Raw genomic sequence first — 12,178 nt, forward strand, 5'->3', positions numbered from 1 at the left:
AAAACATTCAAACTCATGGAGACTGAATAGCATGCTATTAAGCAATGAAGGGGTCAATAATGAGATCAAAGGAGAAATCAAAAAGTTTCTGGAAACAAATGAAATGAACACACAACAGCACAAAACCTATGGAACACAGTGAAGGCAGTCCTGAGAGGGAGGTTCATAGCAATACCGGCCTACCTAAAAAAGATAGAAACATTTTTTTTTTTTTAACATTTCAATGTTTTTCTTTAAAAGGAGTGAGTTGTGTACAAGGGGGTTAAATGCTTTATAGACAAGAAAAAAAAACTGCACTAGAACCAACTTATCATCATTTTCATCTTCTTCATCTTCCCTCCTCTTCCTCATCCTCCTCATCTTCTTCATCTTCCTCCTCCTTTTTCTTATTTTTTTCAGCTTTGACGACTCCCTTTTTTGCAGCACCAGGATTTCCTTTAGCTTAGTATGCAGCAATATCCCTTTCATATTTCTCCTTTAGCTTAGCAGCCTTCTCTTCATAAGGCTGCTTGTCATCTGCAGCAGTGTTATTCCACATCTCTCCCAGTTTCTTTGCAACATCCCCAATGGACAGGCTGGGATGCTCTCCTTTGGTTTTTGGGCGATACTCAGAACAAAAAAAGAAAAAGGCCGAAGGAGGCCTCTTGGGCGCATTGGGATCCTTGAACTTCTTTTTTGTTTCCCCTTTAGGAGGAATATAAGTTTTCATTTCTCTTTCATAACGGGCCTTGTCTGCCTTTGCCATGTCTTCAAATTTTCCTTTCTCTTTGGCAGACATGGTCTTCCACCTCTCTGAGCACTTCTTAGAAAACTGAGAAGTTGACTGAAGTAACTGGGTGCTGCTTCTTGTGCTCCTCCAGGCAAGTTTGCACAAAGAAAGCACATGATGACATTTTGCCTCTTGGCTTCTTAGGATCTCCTTTGCCCATGTTTAATTACTTTTCCTCAGCGAACACAGAGTCGCCCAGTGCCCATCCGGCTCGCACTTGCCCCGGCGCTGTCTCTATGGAGGTCAATGTACTGCAATGGCTGTGAGAACGGGAGCCAGATGCAGCCTCCTCACTCTCTCCGCTCTGTAACCAGAAACATTTCAAATAAATGACCTAACCCTACAGCTTCAAGAACTGGAGAGACAAAAACAAACAAAGCCCAGAGGAGTAGATGGAAGGAAATAATCAAGATCAGAGTAGAATGAATGACATAAAGACTAAAAAAACAATTCAAAGGATCAACCAATCCAGGAGCTGGTTCTTTGAAAAGATAAACAAGATTGACAAGCTTTTAAGAAGATGCATCAAGAAAAAAAGGGAGTGGGCCCAAATAAATAATATCAGAAATGAAAGAGGAGAAATTACAACTGATACTACAGAAATACAAAGGATTGTAAGAAATTACCATGAACAATTATATGCCAAGAAATTTGAAAACCTGGGTGAAAAGGACAAATTCCTAGAAAATATAACCTTCCAAAACTGAGTGAAGAAGAAGCAAAAAACCTGAACAGGCTGATAATAGCTGGTAGAATCAAAGCAGTAGTTAAAAAACTCCCAGCACACAGAAGCCCTGGGCCGGATGGTTTCACAGGAGAATTTTACAAAACATTTAAGGAAGAGCTAACCCCTATCCTCCTCAGACTATTCCAAAAAATTCAAGAAGAGGGAAGACTCCCAAACTTTTTATGAGGCCAGTATCATCCTAATCTCAAAGCCAGATAAAGACACAACCAAGAGAGAAAAACTACAGCCCAATATCGCTAATGAACATAGATGTTAAAATCCTCTACAAAATATTGGCAAACCACATCCAGCAATACATTAAAAAGATCATACACCATGATCAAGTGGGACTCATCCCAAGGATGCAAAGATGGAACAATATTTGCAAATCTATAAAGGTAATATATCACATAAATAAAAGGAAAGACAAAAGTCACATGGTCATATCAATAGATGCAGAAAAAGCACATGACAAGGTACAGCACCCATTTATGATAAAAACACTCAGGAAAGTGGGAGTAGAGGGAGCATACCTCAACATAATAAAGGCCATATATGGGAAAACTACAGCGAACATCACACTCAATGGGCAAAAACTAAAAGCTTTCCTACCAAGATTGGGAACAAGACAAGGTTGTCCGCTTTCATCACTTCTATTCAACGTAGTATTGGAAGTCCTAGCCACAGTGATGAAAGGAAGGAAGGAAGGGAGGGAGGAAAAAAGGCATCCAAGTTGGAAAGGAGGAAGTAAAACTCTCATTGTTTGCAGATGACATGATAGTATACATAGAAAACCCTATAGACTCCGCCAAAAAACTACTCAACCTAATATGTGAATTTGGTAAAGAAGTGGGGTACAAAGTCAATTTTCAGAAATCAAAGGCATTTTTGTACACCAACAATGAAATGTCAGAAGGAGAAATCCAGAAAAAAAAATCCCGTTTGCTATAGCAACAAGAAATATAAAGTACCTCGGAATAAACCTAACCAAGGAGGTAAAAGACCTGTACTCAGAAAACTATACAACACTGAAGAAAGAAATTAAGGAAGACACAAATAAATGGAAGCATATACTGTGTTCGTGGATTGAAAGAATTAACATCATTAAAATGTCCATACTACCCAAAGCAGTTTATGGATTCAATGCAATCCATATTAAAATATCAGTGATATATTTCACATATATAGAACAAACATTTCAAAAATTTATATGGAACCATAAATGACCCCAAATAACTGCAGCAATTTTGAGAAAGAAGAACAAAGTAGGAGGGACCACAATACCTGACATCAAACTATATTATAAGGCCACTGTAATCAAAATAGCCTGCTACTGCCATAAGAACAGACAGACAGATCAATGGAACAGAATAGAGAGTCGAGAAATAAACCCATGTCTCTATGGTCAATTAATATTCGACAAAGGGGGCAGAAGCATAAAATGGAGTTAAAATAGCCTCTTCAACACATTGTGTTGGATGGTCTGGACATCTATATACAAAAAAAAAAAAAAATTCAATCACTAACTTACATCATACTCAAAAATAAACTCCAGATGGATAAAAGACTTAAATATTAGTTGCGGCACCATAAAAGTGCTAGAGGAGAATGTAGGCCGGAAAATGTTAGGTGTTTCAGCAACAATTGTTGCGGGGAGTGCTGCATGGGGCGCTCCTGGATCTGAGGGTTACTGTCCGGAGCGAGCTGGCAAGGGAGTGGGGCTTTAAATCCTGCAGAGCCCATCCTGGGGTTGTCACCGATGGGAGGAATAAACACGAGTTGTCGCAAACACTTCTCTGTTTGCCAGGAGAGGGGACATGGGTCTTCCCTCTAGTGGAGAAGGCCCCAAGCCCCCATGTCCAAAGGCTTTTATTGAGAACCATATGCACAGAGGTATGGATGCAAAACTCATCAATTAATGTCAAAGGCTATGTTTACAGAAAACAAATAGAGATCGTAGATAACAATGGAAGGAACACAGGAGATCTGCCTCAGGTCAGGGCCTATGAATAATGTAAATCCCCTTCCCAGTATGAGCCAGTTATCATAGCTTTTGAGGGAAAAGCAAAGCATGCTTCACGAAACTTACTTCTAGGCCTGATTTCCCTCTGGGAATTGCTTGATCCAGTTTAGGGCAGTACCTGCCTTTAGTATTGTTTCAAGCCCGAGTCAGGCAGGCAGGGCAGAGCTGCCAAGAGATAATGAGACTTCTTTCAGGTAGAATGAGGACCCCGGCCAAATCCAAGCTGAGCCGAAGGATGCGGGTCTTTTTGCCTTTTCTCCTTGTCCCCCAAGTCCTTGTCCGCTGCCCATACCGGCCGTGTCTGTCTTAGGTCATCCCTCCTCTTGAGGAATCTTAGCCATCATTGACTACCAAGCATCACAAGGCCAAGCAGAGTGATGTAACGGAGGCAGGGGCTGTTCCCTTGCCAGGGGGACAGGTTTTGCCTCCTCGGTGGCCTGTTTTCCCAAGGCCTCCTTAATTAATTCCAGCCTTGGGCCCCTCTCGTCTGCTGGCGAGGCTACAGTCCCTGAAACCAGGCAGGATGGTTCCCCACGCAGCAACATTTTCACTGATATGGCCCCTAGAGCAAGGGACATAAAGGAAAGAATAAACAAATGGGACCTCATCAAATTAAAAAGCTTCTCCACGGCTAAAGAAAACGTCAGCAAAATGAAAAGGGAACCAATCATATAGGAAAATACATTTGCCAATGATACCTCAGATAAGGGTTTGATCTCCGAAATATATAAAGAACTCACAAAACTCCACTCCAGGAAGACAAACAATCCAATTTAAAAATGGGCAAAGGACCTGAACAGACACTTTCCTGGGAGGACATACAGAGGGACCAGAGACATATGAAAGGATGCTCAGCATCACTAGCCATCAGAGAGATGCAAATTAAAACCACAATGAGGTACCACTTCACAGCAGTCAGAGTGTCCATCATAAACAGATCAACAAACAACACGTGCTGGTGAGGTTGTAAAGAAAGGGAAACCCTAATACATTGTTGGTGGGAATGCAGATTGGTACAGCCACCGTGGAAAACAGTTTGGAATTTCCTCAAAACTAGAACTGGAACTGCCTTTTGACTCAGCGAGTCCACTGCTGGGATTTATACCCTAAGGGTCCTGAGACAGCAATTCAAAAGAACTTATGCACCCCAATGTTTATAGCAGCACAATTTACAATAGCCAAGTGCCAGAAGCAACCTAAGTGCCCAACAGTAAATGAGTGGATCAAAAAACTATGGTACATTTACACAATGGAATACTATGCAGCAGAAAGAAAGAAGGAGCTCTTACCCTTCGCGACATCATGGATGGAACTGGAGAGAGCATTATGCTAAGCGAAGTAAGCCAGGCAGTGAAAGACAAATACCGTATGATCTGACCTATAAGTGGAACCTGATCAACAAAAGAAACAAGAAGCAATGTATAACAGGAGACAATGAAATAAAGAACAAACTGACAGTAACCAGAGTGGAGGGGCAAGACCAATAATGGAGGAAAGAAGGGGAAGGGTCATCAAGGAACCATGTATGAAGGACCCCTGTACAAAGCCAAAGAGGGGAAGGATTGAGGGTTGGTAGGGAAAATAGTGGTGGGAAAATGGAGACAACTCTACTTGGACAACAATGAAAAAAAAAAAAAAAAGAATAAATCCATTTTAAAACCCAAGGGCGTAATGAAAGGATAAAGTCAGCACCATTTGCTGAGCAGGCCTATGACCTTGTTAAACATGAATGCCATTTTACTCTTCTGAGCTCTTCTGTCCCCAGGACTGGAAATTACCAGAAGGCAAGAACAGGCCTTGACTAACCAGTCCCCACAGCCACAGGCAGAAGATAACACTGGAACAAACTGCAGCCTGTGCAAAAACCACCTGAAACGCATGTTGCAACGCCCCGAGTAGCCCAGGGGCTACCCAACAGCAACCCTCCCCCCTTTTATAACCCAATTATAATCCAATAAAAGCTCAAGGCCCCCACCCTCAGTGCTGGTGTTCTCTCTCTGCATCATGCCCCTTTCCACTCTTGGAAAGTGAACAGAAACTTTGCACTCTGCAATTTCTTTTCTTTGTGAATTTTTTTCACAGCCCACATTGTTGACCACCCTAACAATAATACCATCAGAAAGACTGTCAGATGTGCAGTTTGGAGTGGTGTTAGCAGATTCGCAGTTGCTGCAAATGCCACCCCACCACTCTTCCTTGCATCATATCTATTTCATGAGCTGAGATAAAGCAGCAGACTCCGCAAGCACATGGTGCCTGTTTCTCCTGTTCTTTTCTTACATGCCCCCTGCTTCCTTCTGCAGGTTGCCTCCAATGTGTCTCCTGTGTCGTAACAATGTGGTTTACTGGCCAGGGCAAAGTATTATATGCTCACTTTAAGAGCAGGCAATTAACGGGGGGACATTCAGCATTTATCTGGCTCTTCCCATCCAGACCATGCATCAAGGTAACCCAATATGATGAGGGAAAGCTGGTTTTTTTGTTTTTGTTTTTCACTGAAGAATACCAGCTAAAAAATGAGGGTGAAATAATAGAACTTAAAAATCAACATTTTACAACCCATTATGAAATAATTGATTCAGGCAAAACTCATCTGTGGATGAAACTGTCAGCTGGAAGGGTAATGGGGGATCCTTAAAAAGAAGGATCAGGTTATGGCCATCTGAACCCAAGGTAACCCACCAAACTCAGTTTTGCTCAGAGAGGGTGGAGCCCACAGTACTTGCCTCTTGAGGGGGGCAGAATAGGAAGCACCTAGCACCTGTGAAGGAATCTTGTCCTTCCCTCCCCACAAAATGGAATCTGAATCCAATAAAATCTTCAGGTTTGGTAACTGGAAATACAAGAGATGGAGGAAGAAGTTAAGTGACATTCTGAGGAGGCAACTGATGAATCCAGATAATGGAACTGTTACAGGAGAAATGGCCCTATTTTTGTGTAGATGGTAATAAAAAAAAAGAAAAAGAGGAAGTGGGACGACTATAGGTTAAACTTAGGAGACATCAAAATGTAATGTATAGGTTTTCTTCGGATCCTGATTTGAACAAATCAACAACAAATAAGATATTTTTGAGACATGATGAAATTTGAACATGATTGGTTATTGGATGACACCGAAGTATTATCATTCATGTTTTGGTGTACAATGGTAGTATGGTTATATAATAAATGTTATGTTTTAAAGAATGAGATGCATACTGAAGAATGAAGGAGTGAATGTCACGAGGTCTGGGATTTGCTTTAAAATATTTCAGGCCCTGGCTGGTATGGCTCAGTGGGTTGGGCGCCAGCCTACGAACCAAAAGTTTGCTGGTTCAATCCCCCTCCAGGGCGCGTGCCTGGGTTGTGGGACAGGTCCCCGGTTGGGGGCTGCAAAAGGCAGCCAATCAATGTTTCTCTCACACATTGAAGCTTCTTCCCCTCTCCCTCCCCCTCTCTCTAAAAATTAATAAATAACACCTTAAAAAAAGTTTATTTATTTAGAATCTTCAGCTGAGGATATGTTTATTGATTTAAGACAGAGAGGGAGACAGAGAAACATCAATTGGTTGCCTCCTGTATGTGCCCAACCTGGAATCGAACCCATAGATTAGGTATGTGTCCTGACAGGGAATTGAACCTGCAATGTTTTTAGTGTATGGGACAATGCTCCAACCAACCGAGACACTTAATAAAATTTTTAAGATTTTATTTATTGGCCAGGACTAATAAATAAAATCAAAATAAAATAAAATAAAATAAAATACTTCAGTAAGGGAAAGGAACAAAAAAGGATCAGAAATAGAAATGTGGCAATATCTTGATAACCATTGAAACTAGATGGATATTTGGTACATGGGGCTTCCTAAGCTATTTACTTTTGAGAGTTTTTGAAAATGTCTATAAATTAAAAACTTGAAGTTTTACATTATTGGTCATAAATTCTGGATAAAATATAACAAAATTATACCATGTCTTCACACAGTGGTATTATTCCACTTCTTCCATCAGACAGGATAAATCACCCTAACATTTGCTAGAGAAGCAGCTGCAAGTGAAACAAACTTCTAACTGCAAATGAATGTGGCCCTCATCCCTTTACATGAGAGACATTCTTACCATGTTGTCCAGGCGTTGTACTCTCCCTCCATCGGGAGGAATGCTGTGGCTCTCCCACTCACCTGTAGTTGCTGAGGTTCTTTTCCCAGCATCTGCTATAGAATGAAGATGCTTTTTTCTCCCATAATTTGTCCCAGTGTTATTCTCTGCCAGGCTAGCCTGGGAGAGGCTTGGCATCTGTACTGTACACAATTGCTCCATGCCTTGTGGAGGACAGCACCCACTCTTGTTAGAAATACAAAACAGAGCAGGTTTTGAATACCTTATGGGGTTCCCCTCTGACTGTGCATTACACCTGTGAAGGTCAACCTGTTTTTCAGTGATGAGAAAGTATGTGAAAGGGAAAGGAGGGTTTGATTTACCAAAGTCAGATGTTCACAGGCCACAGCACAACAGCATCTTTCCTAGAGCTCATTCCCAGCCCCACTGAGTACATAAGGAACACAGACTTGAAGACGGGCATTGACTGAACCACAGACTCTACACCTGCTCATTCACTTTCATTAAAGACATTGTGTTATGAAGATTTTGATCCATAAACTGTTGAGGTCGGGGGTTCATCTAGTCTAGTTCCTTTCCCTGACAGTAAACACCACACCCCGCCAGACCCTTCACCAATCCTTTCCAAAGCCAGTATCTTACCTCAAAGAGGAAGCTCAGCCTTCCCCAATTCTGAGTCCACATTTATTCAATTCTACAGGTCCACCTGGCCCTGCCCAAGGAAAGGACCAATCATTGTCCTGGGGAGGGCAGAAAGTATAGGGGGCCAGATGCAACAATGTGAAAAGGAAACACTTCCAGGTAGGGGGCAGGACTTCCTGTATGGGAGGAGAAGCCAGGCTTTTAGTCCTAATGGAGTGATATCCCTGTCAAAGAAAGTTGATTTTGCAAAAGGCTAGATCTAAAGGAAAGTAGAACTGTCTTTTAGTCATGTCCAGCAGAGCCTGTAGAGACCCATCATCCTGAAGGCTGAGTCCAGGGCCTTCTACCCCTGTGGCAGGTGTACAGCTCAGAGTGTCCCATACACGCTGACTTTGGCCAGGGAGATGCTCTCTGTGTAGTGGTTCCGGCCTTTCTCATACAGGACAAAGAGCTGGGGGGCCTGGTCCTCCCCGCCCACACTGCCCTCCAGGGCTGCCAGCGATGAGTAGCCACTAGGCCCTGGCCAGAGCTGGACTGTCTCTTTCCTCCATGAGGTACCATTGCTGAAGCTCCAGCGCAGGGTCAAGTTCACTCCTGGGAACAACAGCAGAGTCAGGAAAGGAGGGTCTCTGCCCGGGTCTTCTCAGGTAACAGGGTCCCTGCCCACCCGCCTTGGTAGACACTCACGGAACTCTGGATGGGCTGGGTTGGAAAAGAAGACAATGCCAGAGCTGATGGCTACAGCTCCTGCGGCAACCACAGGGTCCACAAGCTCAGGGTCGAAGGTCACATCACGGGGCCTCAGTGTATCGCAGGCGTCATAGCTGCGGAGGACAATTCGGCAGTGGCAGTGGTAGTTATTCTGGTTCCGGGCGTTGATGACAACTGACCCATCTGGGAGCTCATAGGGCTGAGGAGAGAGAACAGGAGTTCAGAAAGACCCAGGGAAGGGGTAGGACAAAGGGCCCAGTTCCTGAGGGAGCAAGGCTGGTGGCACAGAGCTGGGAGCCAGACCCTGGCTCTGTGAGTGAAATGGTGCTCAGAAGGACAGGACAGACGGAGTGGGTAGGAAACAGCCCATGGACTCTCACCTGGCACTCATCAGGGTTGAAATCATTTTCTCGCTTAGGCTGCCCATAGGGAATGCCGCTGACCCCACTGCCATAGTGCCAGGAAGTGCCATGGTCATCACTGAGGAGGCAGAAGACCCCATCCCGCTCTACCGTCCCGTGACCACACACAATGAGACGACCTTTCCGTGGCTCCCGCTGTTTCTGTGGGAAAGGAAGCTGGGTGTCACAGAGGGAGACACTGAAGGAGGCTCAGAGGCAGGCAAGGGGAACCCGCCACCTCCTAAGGACACATATGGTCCCCTTCAGTTCTGTCCTTGCTTGCTGAGGGTCCAACACAGATCTCACAAAGAGCCATTGCCTGAATTAAGAAGCTCTTTTGCAAAATAAGCTCCTTCAGGACATCTAGGACCTATGCTGGACAGGTAGTGCATAGGACAAGAGGGCCCAGACACAGTGGTGAATGGGAGTTTACACTTACATTTGGTGTGCTCACTCACCAAACTGTGCACCATGGCACAAACTTGTGTCTGCCCAAAGGAAGGGGTGGTTTGTTTGGTTTTTTTTTTTCTAATTTGCAGCCCTGTTGATAACCAAGTGGGAAGTTCCATCCTTCCATTCCTCTCAGGATGTCCTTTCTTCCAAGGGAGCTCATCTAAGACAGAAACTCTGACTTCACAGGATCTTATTCTTGGGAAGAAGTCCATGCTGGGGCATCGCCCAGACTCTTCACCATACAGCCCCATCCACCTATCTCAGGACAAAGACCTGAATGCCAGAGCCTGGTCCAGGGGCAAACATCTCAGTGCCGATATCCAAGGAGAGGTTCCGGGGCGGGCTCCAGGAAACACCATCATCTTTGCTCCACACCAACATGGTGGAGGCCACCTGGCAGCCAGCCTTGTGAGCACATAGGGAGTAGAAAAGGAATACCACTCCCGTTTCAATATCGCTCACCACTGCCCCCAGATTCAAACCATCTGGAGTCTCCCCATCATCCACAATGAATGCCGTAGGAGACCATGTGCTGCCTAGAGAAAAAAGAGAAGAAACCCAGGGTGCGGACACTGGAGATGCCCTTTATACCACTCCCTATAATCTTCACCTCTTGCTAGGGACCCAAGGCCTTACGATGGCCCAGGGGCCTGCAACACCTGCTTCTCCTTACCCCTTTGACCTTAACTATTCTACCCTCGCTCACTCCATCCAGCCACACAAGCTCCTCCCTACTCCTCAAACACTTCCCTTCCCAAGGCCTCTGCACATCTTGTCTGGTACACGCTTCCTACAGGCTAACTCTGTCACTCCTTGGAGTCTTAGCTCAAACATCACCTACTGAAAATTGCTATCAAACTCTGGCACTTCCTATACCTCTTGGCTTGTTTTCTGTTCTGCCATTGCATTTATCACCTTCCAACACAAAAAAATACATGAATTTATTTGTTATGCTGATTGTCTGTTTCCCCCTAATAGAGCATAAACCCTGCATGGGCAGGGATTTTTGCTGTTTTGTTCGTAACTGTATTCACAGAACCTACACTACAACAGTACCAGGTATATAGTAAGTGCTCAATAAGTGTTTGAATAAATTTTCAGCTCCTTGGTGATCCCAACTGCCACATCACTGCCCTGGTCACCTTCCTTCCTTAGGTTCCCCTTCTAAGGTGCCCCATCCCAAGGGCCCTCAGGCACGTCAGGTTCGTTCCCCTTGCCCACCTCACCCAACTTAGCACTGGCTCTTGCGACCCAGGTATTTTTATACCCTGGTCTATGGACCTCCGCAGAGCGATGAATTTGGCCCCCTCATCCGATGTGGACATTTTTCTGGCCTCAGCAAAGGCAAGGAGAGTGCCCCGAGGAGTGGCTGTGATGAGCGGGATGCGGAAAGTGTCCACAGAGCCTATCTGCCTCCCGCTCACCCACAGGAGCTGTTCCATGGTCACCAGCGGCTGAACCTACGAAGGGAGAGGGAAGGGTCAACGGAACACACTTGATTTGGGGTTTTAGGAGGGATGAATAGCGGATCTGAGTCAGGTTCCCCTGGGAGAGTCGGGGTGATGGGGATCTCGACTGGGGGCAGGAGCCCCAGAACAAGGAAGGGGAACCGAGAGGAGGGTTTGGAGGGAAGCTAGGAGCTCGGAGCGGAAGGGGGCTGCGAGGGAAGAAGGTGCCCTCAGGAAGAACAGAGGACCTCGAAAGGGGAAGGAACTCGAACGAGGAGGAGGACAAGGGCCTGAAGACGAAGAGGGACTGGGAGCGGATAGAGGGAACGGGGTCGAAGAGTCCCGCGGAAGAGAGGGGCTCAGCAGTCCGCGTAGCGGAGGACCCACCGGGAATAGACTGCCCGCGTGATTCGGGATGGGGCGATGCGAGGGGTGACTCACCAGACGGACGTCGTTCTCTGCCCTAGCCCCGAATACTGCCGCAGACAACAGCAGCGGAAAGATCGCGGCAAATATCTGAATCCTACAGACTGCCCCAAACCCCAGCCCCCGCGGCCCCCCAGGCCCGCCCAAGGTCACTGTGCTGGGTCGCTTCTCTGTCATTTCTTCCCCGCGACGACCGCGACCCTGGCCCCCAGGACTAAACCCGGGCTGGAGCCAGTAGCTGACCCGCGCCCTTTAAACAATCAGGTGTCATTTCCCCAAGCCCGCCCCCCACCCGGCCGCGCTGCAGCCCTTCCGCGACTCTAATTGGCCGCCGGAACACTCCGACTCTCCACGTGATCCTTCAGCGCCTCTAAGTCAGCCCTCCCATTGGCCACCTTTGAAGTCCCGGAGCGCGTGATTCGACCGAAAAAGCGTATTGGTTGGGAGGAGGAAAAATCCGTACGACTCCCCAGGAGCCTT

At 45.8% G+C, this 12,178-nt stretch overlaps 1 protein-coding gene and 1 pseudogene across 2 annotated transcripts; both read right to left on the minus strand.

Annotated features, from left to right (window-relative positions):
• Positions 1–357: 357 nt before the first annotated feature.
• Positions 358–1,054, minus strand: LOC129066980 (high mobility group protein B1-like; annotated as a pseudogene).
• Positions 1,055–7,314: 6,260 nt separating this feature from the next.
• Positions 7,315–11,890, minus strand: NEU1 (neuraminidase 1). 2 transcript variants are annotated; one of them, XM_054569122.1, is made up of 6 exons: positions 11,714–11,890; positions 11,092–11,284; positions 10,287–10,360; positions 9,351–9,533; positions 8,947–9,169; positions 7,315–8,853 (listed from the first exon to the last, which is right to left on the minus strand). In XM_054569122.1, the coding sequence occupies exons 1-6, from the start codon at positions 11,873–11,875 to the stop codon at positions 8,627–8,629; spliced, it is 1,062 nt and encodes a 353-aa protein (XP_054425097.1). In that variant the 5' UTR covers positions 11,876–11,890; the 3' UTR covers positions 7,315–8,626. The 2 variants fall into 2 exon arrangements, with proteins under 2 accessions (XP_054425097.1, XP_054425096.1); XM_054569121.1 differs by having other exon boundaries at positions 10,098–10,360.
• Between the last annotated feature and the right edge of the window lie 288 nt (positions 11,891–12,178).

Source organism: Pteronotus mesoamericanus, unplaced genomic scaffold (genome assembly GCF_021234165.1).
Source record: "Pteronotus mesoamericanus isolate MK-2021 breed Mesoamerican mustached bat unplaced genomic scaffold, CSHL_Meso_final contig_20, whole genome shotgun sequence".
Taxonomy (NCBI): domain Eukaryota; kingdom Metazoa; phylum Chordata; class Mammalia; order Chiroptera; family Mormoopidae; genus Pteronotus; species Pteronotus mesoamericanus.

What these genes read in the sequence shown, in the direction of transcription:
- NEU1 (XM_054569121.1), bottom strand. Translation starts at nt 11,875, where the DNA reads ATGACAGAGAAGCGACCCAGCACAGTGACCTTGGGCGGGCCTGGGGGG. An exon ending in GACCAGGCTCTGGCATTCAG is followed by an intron (nt 9,534 to 10,097) that starts GTCTTTGTCCTG and finishes CCTTTCCCACAG; the next exon opens with AAACAGCGGGAGCCACGGAA. An exon ending in TCAACCCTGATGAGTGCCAG is followed by an intron (nt 9,170 to 9,350) that starts GTGAGAGTCCAT and finishes CTCTCTCCTCAG; the next exon opens with CCCTATGAGCTCCCAGATGG.